Source organism: Liolophura sinensis, chromosome 4 (genome assembly GCF_032854445.1).
Source record: "Liolophura sinensis isolate JHLJ2023 chromosome 4, CUHK_Ljap_v2, whole genome shotgun sequence".
In the NCBI taxonomy this organism is placed as follows: domain Eukaryota; kingdom Metazoa; phylum Mollusca; class Polyplacophora; order Chitonida; family Chitonidae; genus Liolophura; species Liolophura sinensis.
Window position 1 is genome coordinate 9,168,653 of NC_088298.1, and position 16,422 is coordinate 9,185,074.

Below are 16,422 nucleotides of genomic sequence, written 5' to 3' on the forward strand. Positions count from 1 at the left end.
TCTGTCCCTCCATGAACTGTGTCAGTGACGTAGAATTGCGACTTTGAGCATTTTTATTGGACGAAACACGCGGGTTTCCGACAGTCAATGAATGTGGAAGTAATTCATTTTTTTGTAGTGAATCTCATGTGAATACTGGCTGCCGAATTGTCAGCGCTGATCGGAAACCTTCAATCGGAAGACCATTCACTGTACATCGTGTACACGAATTTTGCTGAAACAGCCAGACATCAACAGGACTTTGTCTGTGTTTTGGTTTAAAAGTTTGAGAAAAAGAAAGATGGCTCACTGCATTGTTCCTCGCAAACTTGCAACATCGTGCCAAAGATGGTGGTGAACAATATTTAAAATCTTTAGATTAAGACTAAAAAAAATCTGATCACTTGCTTGATATCAAGTCAGATCAAACTTTTGAACACCTTGGAATACGTTGAAAGCAACTTACGCGCTTTCCTACTTAAAACATTGCAATCTCTACTAAACCTCTGCCGACCCGTGTTGTTCTGCGCACTGTCTTCCAGGAGGCTGATGTTAGTATCCACGAAATAGTAGAATGCCTGGAAACCGCACCATACCCACGAGAATCACGTGTCCTGATCAAGCTGCATCACCTCGTCAATAAACAGCTTTTCACAACTCTTTTTTCTGAAGAAAAAAATACTGAAGCCCAAAAATTGGTTACTCGATAAAATACCGAACATCCGCTATGCTCCCAAAGCAGGCCGCCTTTTGTACATATCACAAGATTTCACGTTGATAAAACGTAGAAGTCTTTGGCCAGAATTCCCGGAAAATGCTTCCGGGTTGTTTGGTCGGTTTGGCTAAAGATCACACATGACTGGTACCTTGGTAATAGTCAAGTACCTTCCCCAGACTGGTTTCGTTTTTCCAGACTGGTAACTTTTCGAGTGAGTTAGGTCAAACGTCTGATGATTCTTCCTCCAAGATCTGGCTTAGATACTGTTCCTCAGGTGTCTGCAGCGGGTGAAAAACAGAAGCCCTGTGGTTTATCGCTCAAAAATGTTTTGAAACAAATGTCACTTTAAGAAACTTGTAAAAGTTTGAGTAGATCATCCCATCTTTAGAAAGCACAGTGTTTTTTTTTTCGAGTGAGTGTTTAATATCTCGTGGGTGAAAAGCATTTGTCCAAGCTTAGTTGTTCCTGAGGAGGATATAAAAACAGAAACAGAAGAAAAAACGAAATAGTCACCCATAGTTATTATTACTTGAGTTAGTTTTTTTTTTAGACATTACGTTTTACAAATTGTACACGTTACCTTTATTACAGTAAACGTTGATACTGACAACACCAAGAGGTGACAAATGAATCCAGTACTCGTGCACTGCACACCTGATCATGCAAATTCTGTAAGAAATTACACGTTTTTGCTGCAAGGCAGGGTAGCAAAACATTCACCTGTATATAGGCAGCCTGTACTGCTACAAAGTAAAACATCAATACACCATGCGACATCAAGAAGACACACTTCTTAAGACAGCCAGTTTTTGGCAACTAAACTTCAGAAAAAATGCATTGTGAAGGCAAATGGAATAAAGGAAAGATGACAGTTCATTCATGCCTAAATGCACTCAACAAGGTTCGCATGCAGAGGAGAGAAAAGGTAAGAGTTATCCCCCTTTAGAGACATGACCTGAAGACCCCGGTCAATCAAACCAGCTCTTTCTGTAAGCAATCGTACATATTCTTTCTCAAAAGGCAAGTCTCGTCTGTTTAACGACCTTAACAAAGCCGACGACTGCAAGAGGAATGAAGAGTCACGTAAAACATACAGTGGCTTCACCGCCTATATGTAATGCAAAGCAGACTCTGGGACGTACTCGGCTATTCTTTCAGACATACACTCTTGTACAAGATTAGTAATTAATATACGCATAAAAAAAACGTACAAAAATAATAGAAGTCATTGAGATATATGATCATAGCTTTTTAGGTCTGGCCAGAAGAATAAACCCAACAAACACAATTTGAATTAGACTTTTGTTATAGGCCATTAGCAGATTAAATTTCGGATAACTGAATATCTCCCTTTAACGCCTACAAACAAGAGTACCTTGTTCTACCCTTATTGCAGCAGATTATGCAGAGGGAGGAAAATGGAACAGCTGGTTATAAACTTGTGAGGTTAAGACTCTATATATCGTCATACACAGTACTGTTTGCGAAACCACACCGGTGACAGCTTTGTCATTTAGTGGATTTTATCGTGCTGTATCTATATATAACGTCTCAAAATGGGATAAAAAGTAAAATAAAAAAAACAAACAAAAAAAAAACAAAACAAAACAAACAAACTGAAATACTACACACATATACTAGTTTAGTGTAGAAAGACTCGCCAAGCCATTAAAAGGTTTAAACGACAACAACAGCACTCAGCGATAGAGAACAGCCGGCTTTATAGGGAAAGAGAGTCCGATCTGATTGGCTGACAGTGAAGATTTTCCTTGGTTAAACAATGCAGCTCTGTTCACGCTTGAATTAGTCTGCCTTACTTAAAATACAGCTGGACATGCCGATCTCTCATACCAGCCAATCAGAAACGATTCTGTGCCACTTTAACAGATACAGAATCGTTTGTGATTGGCCGACAGAGGAAATACACGTGAATAAATCTGCCATACCAAATATTCAGCTTAGCCTATTGGCACAGCCTGGACTTGACAATCTCTCATACCAGCCAATCAGAAACGATTCTGTATCCCTCTAAGTGAAATCCACTAGTTTATTTGTTTCCACCCCTGAGCTTGTTTACATTGCGCAGTAGTACGATACCTGAGCGTTGGACGGACTGTCCAAGGAAACGGGAAACGCGACATACATGTATTAGGGGCTGGTTTTCTTTTAAGTGATCACCGAAATTCGTCGATTTAATGCAAAGACAAACTATTCGACATGTCGTATAGAATAAGGCCTATTGGTCCTGGGCCTACAGATCTGGGGTCTATCTAACCCGGGGCTAGGGGTTGTATATCATCGTGCTGAATTACATCGCCACGTTTGATATGAATCTCGAAGCGCAACTGAGATGCATTTCACTCATTCGCCTAGAACATTCCTTGTTTCTTTCGAACATTATTGAAAACTGTGTTGACAGCTTGTCTTTGTATGATTCCGTCTTAATTTCCATCAATTGTCAATTGGTTGACGGCTGGTATACGAATGTCTGTTTCGACACATTGATTCAAACTCCGCACAACCAGCCTGCTTCGCTGATGAATTAGATCAAAAGATGAACTTTTATAGCAGTCTAAGTACGGTGTGACACTTAATGGCACATCTTCATGGCAGTCATGTACAACGCCGTTCTAATACATAGTCCAACAAGGATTATTCTCTAAGGTAAAAGGAAACAAAAATGACGGCATTGAAAGAAACGGAACCTACTGTGTGTCCAAAGGCTAAAACAGGACAGATATGTGTATATATATATGTGTATATATATTATGTAAATTTTATATAATTTGTTCAATTTGTCAAATCGCATGAACGGCTATGAATGCAGCTGTCTTCCTTCAGCTAGTCAAATTTGACTAGCTAATTTAAATGATTTATTTATTTATTTTACCGCGGTTTTACGCCGTACTCAAGAATATTCCATTTATACGACTGCGGGCAGCATTATGGTGGAAAGAAACCGGGCAAAGCCCGGGGGAAGTCACGGCTTTTGCATCGCAATGACATTACAAGAGTAATTCAAGAGCTGAAATTTCAATTCGTTAATAAGTCAAGAAACCATCACGCTGTCCATTACATTTTATTTTTTTTTATAGCAAATGTTTTAGGCCACGAAAGAATTACTTAATTTTCTATAGGATATTATGGGATAAGCCACACAGACATGCGCAAATAGGGCCTAGCTCTGTCACGAATGAACATCGAATACATGCATGCGTACTTTACAAAGCCAAAGGGCTAATGTAAATTATCTCTTCGGAAAGTAAACTTGATTTTCTAGTAATTTTTATGCATAAATAAAAAGGAAACCGTCTCTATCATACTTTAATAAAGAGTGACTTTTTTTGAATAGGAAGAGTTTCTATCCAATGACTTTTATTCAATGAATGAAAAGCTATTTCAAAAGTATAAATCGTCCACTGATTTTTCTTAAAAGTAAACACTCTGAAAACCATGTTTTCATAAAACGCCGAACTGAAATACTTAAAAATGTTAACTTTTGAGTATTGATCAATCAGTAAACTTTGGCTAAAAGCTGACTTTTTTTAGGAAATCAGAATAGAAATGGACTTGGCCATCAGGAAAAAACAGGTTTCCCTGCCTCAAACAATAAAAAGATCTAAATAATGATGTGCTGATTGAAAAATTTCTCAACTTAATTATAGCGAAAAATATTCTTTCCTTCACCCCATTTAAGTAGATAATTCCATGTCACTAATTTATCCTGTATAAACTTTGCGAACCGAAATATTTATTTACATGTAAGGAGATGTTCAGACATGACAGTTGCCTGCCCTTTGTTACACCTTCCGGCAACAGGAAGTGGGAGAGGGGAGCACTCGCAAACATGGCGAAGTTTCCTGTCAACGCCCTACGCAGGCGGCAAAAATTTTCACTCATTTTGTTTTTTCTCTTTTTCTTTTCTACTCACCCAGTTCCAAAGCGTAAGAATTTGCGATTGTAGGCCTGTTTCTTTGTCTTTCAATAAGCTAAATATGTTGCGGGCAAATTGTATCATCAGGCTGAGCGGGTAAGTGAAGTGAAAAATGCCAAAGGATGAACAGAGAGGTGCAAGAGTTGTTGCCCTTTATCTGTCGTCTCAAAGCTCCCATTCCCGTAGAGAACTCTGAAAGATGAGGCAACTGTCGTAGGACGCTATTTCTAACTGAATCCGAACCGTCAGCACAACGCTAGTACAACCACGGGGCTTTCACCGCACGCATCATGACAGAATAAAGCTCAAAGGTCGCAAAATACAACGTCACTTCCTTCCCAAAAGTTTAAATTTTGCTTCGCGTTGTTATGTGTAGATTTACAAGTACACGAAGTCAGTAAATTAAGAGGGGAGAGGGCAAATTAACAACTGCCATTCGAGAGAACACGAGAAGTTACGAAAACGTCAGTCAGGTGACAGAACAGAATGACAGCCATAGGAATAAAAAAAAAGAGAAGTTAAGCAGCCATATAAAGCCGTGCAGCAGTTGTTGTTGTTGTACTGGTGGTTGAGCTGACAGTCTAAGGAGGGGTTAAATATTGAAAGGGGAGATAATCATAACCATGGAGTAACGGTAGGCAAATAATAAAAAAACCAAAAAAAAACAAAGAAATCAACAGAATTTAAAGGCTGCTTTACAAACAACGTTCACTGAACAGCGTTACGTTTTACGATTTAAATAGTCTAAACACTCAACTTATCTACCTATTAAATCAAAAAATGATTTTAAAGTTCTACAAGATGCATTCTAAAATAGCACAGTTTTTGAGATTACTTTTAGTCAACAATGAACTGATGATGCTCTGAAATCTCAGTTTGATTTGATGCTGTTCTCAGAAATACCCTAATATATTTCAACCACAAAAATTCTGGTGTACTTAAAATGAAATTACTCTTACCGGAAAAAAGACGGCACATCTTTGATGAATGAAGAGAATGAGTTTTAAATGAGGTTTTCATTAGTTACAAGTACACGAACTTGCTATACGCGCATTTCTTGGTCACGTGATTAGACTTGTCACGCCACGAACACAGTTAAAACAGGAACACGGACACATGCCACGTGATCTCAGATATCGACTGGTTAGCTGAGTAGTAGGCCTTCCGAAAAGTACCGAATAGTGCCAATTAATACCGATTATTGCCGAGTATGACAAACAAAATACAGATCACAACAGTGTACCTTGTCTGACAGACGATTGGCTGGAGACCAGAAGGGTGGGGCGGGGTGGTGGGTGTTGGCGCTAAGACAAACGTATGGGTTAGGGAGACAAGGGTAAACGAAGTTGGTAGATATAGTGGACCAGGAGATTGCTTATAAGCATTGCCCAAAGCAATTCGGGTCCAAGCTGTGGATTCCTGCCTTTCTGATGACGTTTTGAATGTAAATTGATTTCTTATCAATCGTGTATTACAAAAGAATAAAGGTCGATTCCCCTTTTACTAGTCGCCGTTGTGCGGGGAAAATTGCCCTGTTATATGCCTGACCTGCTCTAAACTGTATTTTGACGCCTTTGAACAACCTATTTAATGGCAACAACAGCCAGAGCTTTAATTGTTTTAGATGAGTAAATAACACAGCCGCGTTGCCACTTCACCGCGTTGCAACATACAACGTTATTGTGCCTATGCAAATTTGCTACAGCTTATGTGTATCTGTTATACATATACAGACCTTGCAATGTTTTAAACACAACTGCTCTTTGAGAGTATATAAAAAGAGCAATAAGGTTATGCTGTCACTCATGTGAGATGATTCGATAAGAAACCCAAATTGTTGAGCTGCAGATGATCGCAATCAACAGGCTGCCTATGTGAGGCAGTCACTTATTACTGAGTTACTTTCTGGCAGAGTTACCTGCGATGGACTCGAAACAGTGTACCGTGGCAATCCAACAATGTGACATGCGCAGAAATGTCTGGTTTATAGTTAACGTTTGGAAACTGACATTTATGCTTATTTAGCACTTTTCATAAGGTTTTGCATTTAATGGCAAACAATACATAGTTATGGCCCATGGCCGGATATGCAGAGCGTCATCTGAATGTTGATCGGATATATCATTCTAGGGGCTATATCACTTGATAATGGGCTATATCATTAAGTTATCTTCCCTTCATTAGACGACATCCAGATTTATTTATTTGATCAGTGTTTTACGCATTGCTAGAGGATATTTCACTTATACGACGGCGGGCAGCATTATGGTGCGAGACTATCGGGGAGCGTTCGGGGATGAAATCCCGATAGCGCTATGTATATGGGACGTAAATTAGCATTGTATTTACATTCTCATTGTTAAACTCGGCTATTAGGAAAAGTGTTTAAAATTAAACCATCATTAACATCGTATACATCTGCAGACGTGATTCAGGTACCTGACAGTCAAAGAAATGCTTTTGCAACGGTAAAAAAGGACCCTGGGCCAGGACGTCGGTTTTTCACGGACTGTACGTCAAATGCAGACAACATAAGGAGGATGGGACGTAAGAAAAGGCGGGTACTTTTGACGTATATGTAACTGTCGATGAAATGAACCATCGACAAGTATGATTTACTGACTGATTTGATTAATCCATTACCCTGTGAAACTTGATGAAAAAATAAATATCTTAATTTTGTTTTGTTCAAACCTAGAAATATGTAAATAGTTGTATGTATACAATATATGCAATTTACAAAATAATGTCGTGCTGGTGTGGGAGGTGGGTGAGAAGTCGGGTGGGGAGGGGGGGGGTGTGACGTGTTGGTGACGTTCGATACGAAAAGATATGATGAAGTGCGCTACCATTTTTGATACAAAAAGCGTTTGATGAAAGGGCAATGGAAGTGTCCAACATGGCTACATGAACATTTAACACAGGAGTTATGAAGACGACGAAATGAAACAACCACAACGACGAGTCCTACAATAGCAATAATTACAGTAAATAATCAGTTGTCGAGGACAGTTGGTAGGAAGAAAATGAATAGACAGAAAATTGATGGTCACAGGCGGAAAGTTGATAACAGAAAAGTGAAGTTTTTTTGTTGAAAAGACTTCAGACATTTCTATAGAATTATACATACATTATACATTGTCCATTTCCTCAGGCTGTAAGCCGAATGACAAAACATGAGCATTTTTAAACATGGAAATAGAGTAAGAGCACTAGCATTCTGAAAAGTTTGGTTTTGCTAAAACATACATGTAAGTGTTCAATTCAAGACCAAGGCTTGAAAATTTTTATTTCTTACACAGGATTTTTGCATTTCGTGACAACGTCAAAACTGACATTTTATCCATCTTACTCATTCCCGTTGTTTTCACTGGAATCTAATCAATATAATCTGAATTCAATAAGTTCATAAACTTCGAAACAAACAATTATATTATTCTCTTCTATTTATTAACACTTGCTTTCGTTTAAGATTTGGAAACCTGGAAGATTAACTAAAATGATTTTTCACTAAATAAATAAACTTTAAACATACATGTAACTCTAATATTTAGTCACCTGAGATACTCTTATTGAAAAAAAGAAATCAATTTGCTTATTTCAACGTTTTCAGTGTCATGGTTTCATATTTAAACAATATCTCGACTAGTGTATTACATCTTTCCTCAAAAAATAATTCTTATTTTTGGCACCAGAATATAAATTTATATGTAAGCGCTTGACAAAACCTCAATCATATATCCACCGAAACTAAACACTAATCACGCGAAGTCGAAGCGGACACCAGTCAGTCAAACATTCGAGACCTGGCTGGTTCGGTACCCGTCAGACCTTGATCAAATGTGGTTGGGAGTTCGAATCCTGATCCAGTTGATAAACCGGCTGTTGCTTTGAGTCAGGATGAGTGATAATATACCCGACGGAGGGCGATGTTTTTTCCAAGCTATATTTGGTTTCCTTCTGGTGTTAACATCAATCGAATAAATAACTAAATCAGATTATTCAGCACACAAGAAAAGATTTAAACTTTACTAGATACTTGCAGGTCGCGTTTACTAAAAAAAAATACGATTTACACACGAAGAGATAAGTTTAGGTCAACAGAGTTTTACAACTGACCTAATTCAACTCAGAAAACTGAATCATATGACCAGATTAGCTGGGTCATGAAAGTTGTCCGGCTAGCTAAGTGACTGAGCAATATAATCAGATGACTTTCATGACTCAGCTGATCTGGTCATACGACTCAGTTTTCTGAGTTGAATTAGCTCAATTGTATAGCTCAGATTGTTTAGTCAGTGGACTCAAACTTTTCTCTCAGTGTAGGTGTGGTGAGAGCGTTAAAATGCTCACCGTAGTCCATGGTGACTGGTGCCAACAAACTACTGACTTCTCCTCCCGATGACATTTTGTTGGGAACTATTTCACGTGGCGTACTTTTTGGACTGTTTACAATCACTCTTTGCGTATAAACGCGTCAAAGTGGGAGATTTCCGCGATTGTGTTTTGATCAAGAAAATAAAGGCAAATAAAAAAGGACATCATTATCAAGTGAGTAACTGATAGCCTGGCAACCACTGATGAGTGATGAATGAACCACTGATGCTTAGGATAAAGGATCACCTTTCCGATATACATGTACATATCTACAACGTACAGAACACCTCAAAACTGGTGGATGTGGTTTAGAAAGTAGCATAATCAACGGTTTTGTCGTTATTTAAGATTTGCGCACTGTTTGGTCACAGCACTTAATATGGTGTTGAAAATTGTCCAAGATCACCAGTGCTAGAGCAAGTGCTACACGTAGATAGTGAAAGTTCCAAATTACGATAATACTTCTTCAACCAAATGAGGAATTTGTTATCTACGGACATGCAGCTTTACTTCTGTGTTCGTAAAAAGAGGCTGGTTATTGTTCAATAGTTTTCCTCTCATTTCAAAGAGTTTAACCTTATGTTAGTTCACAAAATCCACGTTAATACAAACACTGATTAGTACAAATACACAACAGTAAACACGTCAATAAAAAAAGACAATGTACGAGACAAAAGTGCGAGTCACATTGTTATCGGCTAACGTCACAGTGAAACAATTCACAGACCAGTGGGAGGGTGTTACACATGACCATATTTGGTGCGATGCCCATATAAGGTGCGATGCCCATATAAGGTGTGGCTAAAACGAGGGAATGGCCATATTAGGTGCGAAATGACATCATTAAGTGCGGATGTTCGTAAAAAAAATGCGTGACAGTGCCGACATCTCCGATGTTTGAAGGTAAAACAAATATGATCACGTGATGTGAAAAGTTCTTACCCGGTACTCCCTGTCCTTTAAGTTCATGAGACGCCTCCTCTTACATGGCTGAAAACACAAAAAGTCAACCAAGCATGACCTACGGATTAATGAAGGAATGATTTTTAATCCATGGAGTAAGCGATTCAGCTTTCTGCTAATTCTACGAAAAGCAAAACTATGAAATATTAACGCCGTTCAATTTGGGGCGGGCCGGCTTACTTGCCCTAGTACCTGAAGCAGCACTAGTTAAAAGAGCGGTGGAAATCCGTCCTGCAACAAGGAGGCACATAAAGGATTCCTTCGTCGTCATATGAGTGAAACATTGTTAAGTACGCCGTTAAACCCCAAGCACTCTGTCACTCACTCCAAGAAATATTATTCCTTTGATGTTGTTCAACTCCATACTAAAGAACCTTCCAGCTATAATATGGAAGCCAAGTACGTATGTACGTTGTACTTAATAACTTATATAACCATATGACGACGAGGAGTCATTAATTGCCTATTGACGAACAGACTTACACGTCACAATCATGGAAATCAAGTCATCTAAAACACACGCAAAACTGTCAAACGGCCACACAAGCCTTGTTAACGGCTTATTCTCAGCGCGGCCGCCGAGAATAGTGACAGAAGCTAACTCTAGTCCTCAAACTTAAGAGAGGGGATACCTAACACGCCAGCACGTCAGTCTAACTGTTCAGTGTATTATGAGAACGGCACCAACCTCTGTAAACTGAATGCTATCGCCCGACCTGGAATTTCGTTACAGTGAGTGAGTGAGTGTGTCGGGTTTAACGTCGTACTTAACAATTTTTCAGTCATATGACGACGAAGGAATCCTCAGGGTGCATGTTATGTGCCTTTTTGTTGCAGGGCGGATTTCCACCGCTCTATTATCTATTATACTGGCAGTCCGAGGAGCACCATTTGATTGGTTAAAACATTACAGAGAGATAACGGCAGAGTCATGCATGAACACGTAAATTCAAGGGCAGTTTCCACATTGTGGACATTTGACCAGCCACAGTTTGAAATCTCAATACAAAACGCAGTTTATGGTTTCTGGAAGTTTAAATTTCGACATATTTATATCAAGGTAACGCTTTTCACGTGTTTTTAATTTTAATTCCTACAGTTCAAAAACTAATTGTTTAAATCAAATTTCAAATTTTGATTTTGATTGACCACTGGATTTGTGAAATTATCCCTATATGTAGTAAGAAAGATCGTAAAATATCCATTAGCTGCCAGGAATTTGCTAGATGTGTGATATTTTTTTTGATCGGTGCTTTACGCCGTAGTCAATAATATTTCACTTATACGACGGCGGCCAGCGTCACGGTGGGAAAACCGGGCTGAAGCCATGGGAAACACAAGACCATTCGCAGGTTGCTGCCAGGCCTTCCCACGTATGGCCGGTGAGCAAGCCAGCTAACCACCTCGGTCACAGAGGCCCGTTAAATTATTTAAAACATGGGGATATACTATACTTACAAAGGAAGTCACATTTCATGTAATGACAAAAGGAAAATCCTGCAAAAGGGCGTATATAATACTTACGAATAGGTAAATCATGAATATGAAGCCGACGTTATAGAGTATATATATGACTGCAAGTGCGGTGAGGACGATGTTCTCTATGCGGTCCGCGCTCCCGTCCTTGTTGCTTATGGTGGTGACAATTCCGTGCCACGCGCAGATTGTTGAAAGCATTATCATCGATGCGAGTAAATATTTGTCCTGAAATAAATGAAAATAAATTGAATTTTGATTAAATTTACATAAGTTTTGGCGACCTGTTTCACAAGCCGGACAAACCAATGGCAAAAAGCAAGATGTTACCATACATGAGGGACATTTCTATTGTAAAACGTATTATAAGTGAATATATGTTTGCTGTCAATGGTCTGTCTGTATTTACCGTTAGAATAATTTAAGCCACTTCTAAAGAAACCTGAGTACGGCGTAAAACACCAATCAAATAAATAAATAAAGAAAGAAACCTACAGTACAACACACCAAAGGTAAAAGCTTGGACACAGTCTTGTAACCAGAAGTAGCTATCATTTTTAAATGATGTCGGAAAGATGTAAAGAATGCTTTAGGCGTGTATATGTATTCAGTATCCAAATCGTGAATAATGTTGGTGATTATGTTTATTCAGTATCCAAATCGTGAATAATGTTGGTGATTACACTCTTAAAACTAAAGTGGTGCAAGAACACCTAAAGAGTTTGAGGAATGACCTGGTTTCCCTAGTGTTTGCAGAGAAACACCTAAGTGTAACACATACAAGTGTTACATATCACATTTTAAAAAACCTGGCCACTTCTAGATCTATTTAAATGCTAATGCCGCATTTTAGTTTCAAGAGTGTATATATACTTCATTTCCGCTTTGATTCCAATTGAATATCAAGCGCCGGAATTTATCTATTCATTTATTTCCTGGGTGTTTTGCGCTGTACCCATGAATATTTCACTTTTACCACGGCGGCCAGCAGTATGGTGGGAAGAAACTGGGCAGAGCCCGGCAGAAACCCACGACCATCCGCAAGTTGCTGACAGACCTTCTCACGTCAAGCACGGGAATATTACAGAGCGTGATGCATATGCACTCCCTATCCTAGGAAATTTTGGAATTGGCCTTTCATTTATTGACCTGGAACGTCCTTAATGGTTGACGGCTAGTACACGAATGCCTGTTTCGAGACATAGATCCATTCAGCATGGCTAACAATTAAACAAATATGGAATACAAAAAGATAATAGAGACAATGTATATGTATGATACGAATCTTGAGCACTATTTTTTTCTCGTTATTCCTTCTCAACATGTATTAACAATAGTCTGTAGTTTTTCTTTATTCATTCGTCCAGAACATTCCTTGTGCCTGTCCAGATAACATCACCCAAAACGGTTGATTGCTTCTCTTTGTATGAATCCGTCTAAATTCGTACTTCATTTATTTTTTCCCCCTTTTTTGGTTCTTTGATCGTTTGTGTTGAATGTTGTTTTGGGAATTGGCCTTGCGATTATTGATCTGGAATATCCAGTTTTGTTGACGGCTGGTACACGAATGTCTGTTTCGATGCATAGATTGTACTTACCATATAGGTAAGGTAGGAGATCTTGGGCAAACTTTGGTTGACGACTGATTTGAAGGCGACTGCCGTGAGCATGAGGGTGAAGGAAAGCTGAAGACGGTTGTGGGGTCGGTTCTTGTCCACGGAGAATGTGGCAAAACACAAACTGCATATAAGAAACTGAAAAACAAAAACGGGAAAGTCTGCAAGAATCTAGAAAGGGACTGCAAGCATACAATCGGCCCATACAGGGGCTGATCCCAGAAACAACAGTTTCGATCAAAATGCTAAATGTTACTTCAGGACACTTTTAATGTCAACAAAATTAAGTTCTCATTTGTAAGTCTCACTGGATGATATGGAAACAAAATATTTCTGTCGTGTCCATGTTTGCCTGACCACTATGGCACATCATAGAGGAGCATATGACCAATTCCTTACAGTAGAACTGTCTTACTTAACCCCAATCTGTCTGACTGAATGTCACATAAAGAATATTTTTACATCACCTAAGGCAAAATTTTACGGAAACTGGCGAAGAGTTTGTTTAAGGACATTTTAAATTAAAGAAATTTGTAAAACATTTTTTATCGAATGTTTGTGGATAAACTATTTTTAAAAGTGACCTTCTCATATATCATCACCCTTTCGTGAAATCGCTCGCGAATTTCCGCACCTGCTTTTCACGCTTCATGACGTCACTTGGACATCGCCATGACGTCATGACTTACCGTGACCATGAATATATTCCAGACGAAGTATCCGGGTCTTCGTGCCGCTCGGCACTTCACGGATAACGCCGACCGTTTGATTGTGGCCTCTGATTTCTCTATGTAGAACTCTTTCCTTTCTGTCTCGGTGTGCATGTAGAGATGCCACTCCTGCTCGTCCACAAATGACTGCCTGTTGACCAAGTGATGCTCCTCTATATCCTCGATCAACTCCACCTCAAAGGACGGTAACTCTGACGCCACTGTTATGGTGAGATCCTGAAATATGTGTAGGTACGATGCGATTATTTATTTATTTATTTATTTATTTATTTTTTTATTTATTGGATTGGTGTTTTACGCCGTACTTACGAATATTTCACGTATAAGACGGAGGCCAGCATTATGGTGAGAGGAAACAGACGCCATCGGAAACCCACGACCATCCACAGGTTGCTGCCAGACCTTCCGACGTACGACCGGAGGGGAAGGTGGCATAAGCTGAACTTGAACTCAAAGCGATCGCATTGGTGATAGGCGCGCTAACCACCAGGCCAGTTCAGCATTGGGGACATGGCATTAATGGACAATTCACTCCGAATAGCCATGTTGTAAAAGCCCTATGAACTTGGCCAATCACAAGTGTTGAAAGCGTCTGGTGATAATTGGCTGCCACGTCAAAACACCCGTTACCTGTCGATTGCCAGCGTGGTTTCTTATATTGGATAGACAGATATCGATGCAATAAACTGGATTTAACGGTTATTTTAAGAGTTAAACTGATTCGTTTTGAGCCACACATTTATGAGCAGGGAACTGAGACCGGCTACCCGTGTCACAATGCTCACGTTGGGCAGGAGGCAGCAGTAACTTATCAGGGTGGGCTGGCAACAAAACTGTCTCGGGAGAGTCATTACTTGAAGAAACGTATTGTGACTTTGCATCATTTTTCCTCAACAAAGTCAGATTTATTACGAAAATATCTTCCCATAATCTGCGTAAATGGGTCTGTTATCAATCAGAAGGTCCTGCTATGGTCGATAAATTCCCTGAAGTCGGTACAGCATGCTAGGCCAAATGTTTACACCCATGCAGGACGATGACGAGCAGGACCGCTAAAACCCGACGTTTGTGTCCACGAACATCGCCCTGACAGAGCGCCAAACTAAAAGAAACATCGGCCCTTTGAATACGGAGCAGAACTGATACGCTTTGTGGGTATCAGGCGTTTTTGTCACATTGTTTAATACCGATGGTATGGGAGAGCCCCTAGGTTTTGTGACGTCACTCTAGATAGCTATAACATGGCAAAATGGCGTCACCAAATGAGTGGCTATTCACTGACGATTGTTTGCTAAAAAAATCAACACCACTCACATTCAAACCTGAGTGGTCCTTTAACAAACTTCCTATACATTCTCCGCTTCGGGAGGCAGTAGATCCAGGGTCAATCCTTGATCGAGTCACACCTAACACCTTAAAAGGGGAAGTTGTAACTTCCTTGCTTTCAGCATGAAGGGGATAGTGCAACGCCTGGTTGACACGTGTCATTATAATGGCTCGGGCAGGGCGGCTTACTTGCCTTCGTTAAGGCATCTCAGTGAAGCAGCACTAGATAAAAGAGCGATGAAAATCCGCCCTGCGGCAAGGAGGCACATTACATACACCCTAGGGATTCCTTCGTCGTCATATGACAGAAAAATTGTTAAGTAAGACATTAAAACCCAAGCACTCACTCACTCCTATTCATTCAAAGCTTAGTGGCCCATTGAAAACCTTCCTATGCATTCAAAGCTAAGTGGGTCATTAGCAACTTTCCTACACATTCAAAGCTGAGTGGTTCATTAACAAACTTCCTATACATTCAGAGCTGAGTGGTTCATTAGCAACCTTCCTACACATTCAAAGCTGAGTGGTTCATTAACAAACTTCCTATACATTCAAAGCTGAGTGGTTCATTAACAAACTTCCTACATATTCAAAGCTGAGTGGTCCATTAACAAACATCCTATACATTAAAAGCTGAGTGGTTCATTAACAACCTTCCTACACATTCAAAGCTGAGTAGTCCATTAACAACCTTCCTATACATTCAAAGCTGAGTGGTCCATTAACAAACTTCCTATACATTCAAAGCTGAGTGGTCCATTAACAACATTCCTATACATTCAAAGCTGAGTGGTCCATTAACAAACATCCTATACATTAAAAGCTGAGTGGTTCATTAACAACCTTCCTACACATTCAAAGCTGAGTAGTCCATTAACAACCTTCCTATACATTCAAAGCTGGGTGGTTCATTAACAAACTTCCTACACATTCAAAGCTGAGTGGTTCATTAACAAACTTCCTACACATTCAAAGCTGAGTGGTTCATTAACAAACTTCCTATACATTAAAAGCGGAGTGGTTCATTAGCAACCTTCCTACACATTAAAAGCTGAGCAGTCCATTAACAACCTTCCTATACATTCAAAGCTGAGTGGTTTCATTAACAAACTTCCTACACATTCAAAGCTGAGTGGTCCATTAACAAACTTCCTACACTTTCAGAGCTAAGTGGTCCATTAACAAACATCCTATACATTAAAAGCTGAGGGGTTCATTAACAACCTTCCTACACATTCAAAGCTGAGTAGTCCATTAACAACCTTCCTATACATTCAAAGCTGAGTGGTCCATTAACAAACT

At 39.5% G+C, this 16,422-nt stretch overlaps 1 protein-coding gene across 8 annotated transcripts in view; it reads right to left on the reverse strand.

Moving 5' to 3' along the window:
• Positions 1-563: 563 nt before the first annotated feature.
• Positions 564-16,422, reverse strand: part of LOC135464661 (cys-loop ligand-gated ion channel-like) — an 83,203-nt gene continuing 67,344 nt past the window's right edge. For 5 of the 8 annotated variants that reach the window (XM_064742153.1, XM_064742150.1, XM_064742154.1 and 2 more), the window contains 5 exons: positions 13,753-14,010; positions 13,046-13,201; positions 11,496-11,675; positions 9,951-9,998; positions 564-975 (listed from right to left, as the gene is read on the reverse strand). In XM_064742153.1, coding sequence (XP_064598223.1) covers positions 919-975; positions 9,951-9,998; positions 11,496-11,675; positions 13,046-13,201; positions 13,753-14,010 — 699 coding nt within the window. In that variant the 3' untranslated portion in view covers positions 564-918. Of the gene's footprint in view, positions 1,163-4,628; positions 4,824-9,950; positions 9,999-11,495; positions 11,676-13,045; positions 13,202-13,752; positions 14,011-16,422 lie in introns of all 8 variants that reach the window. The other 3 variants (XR_010443673.1, XR_010443672.1, XM_064742151.1) reach the window with 3 other exon arrangements.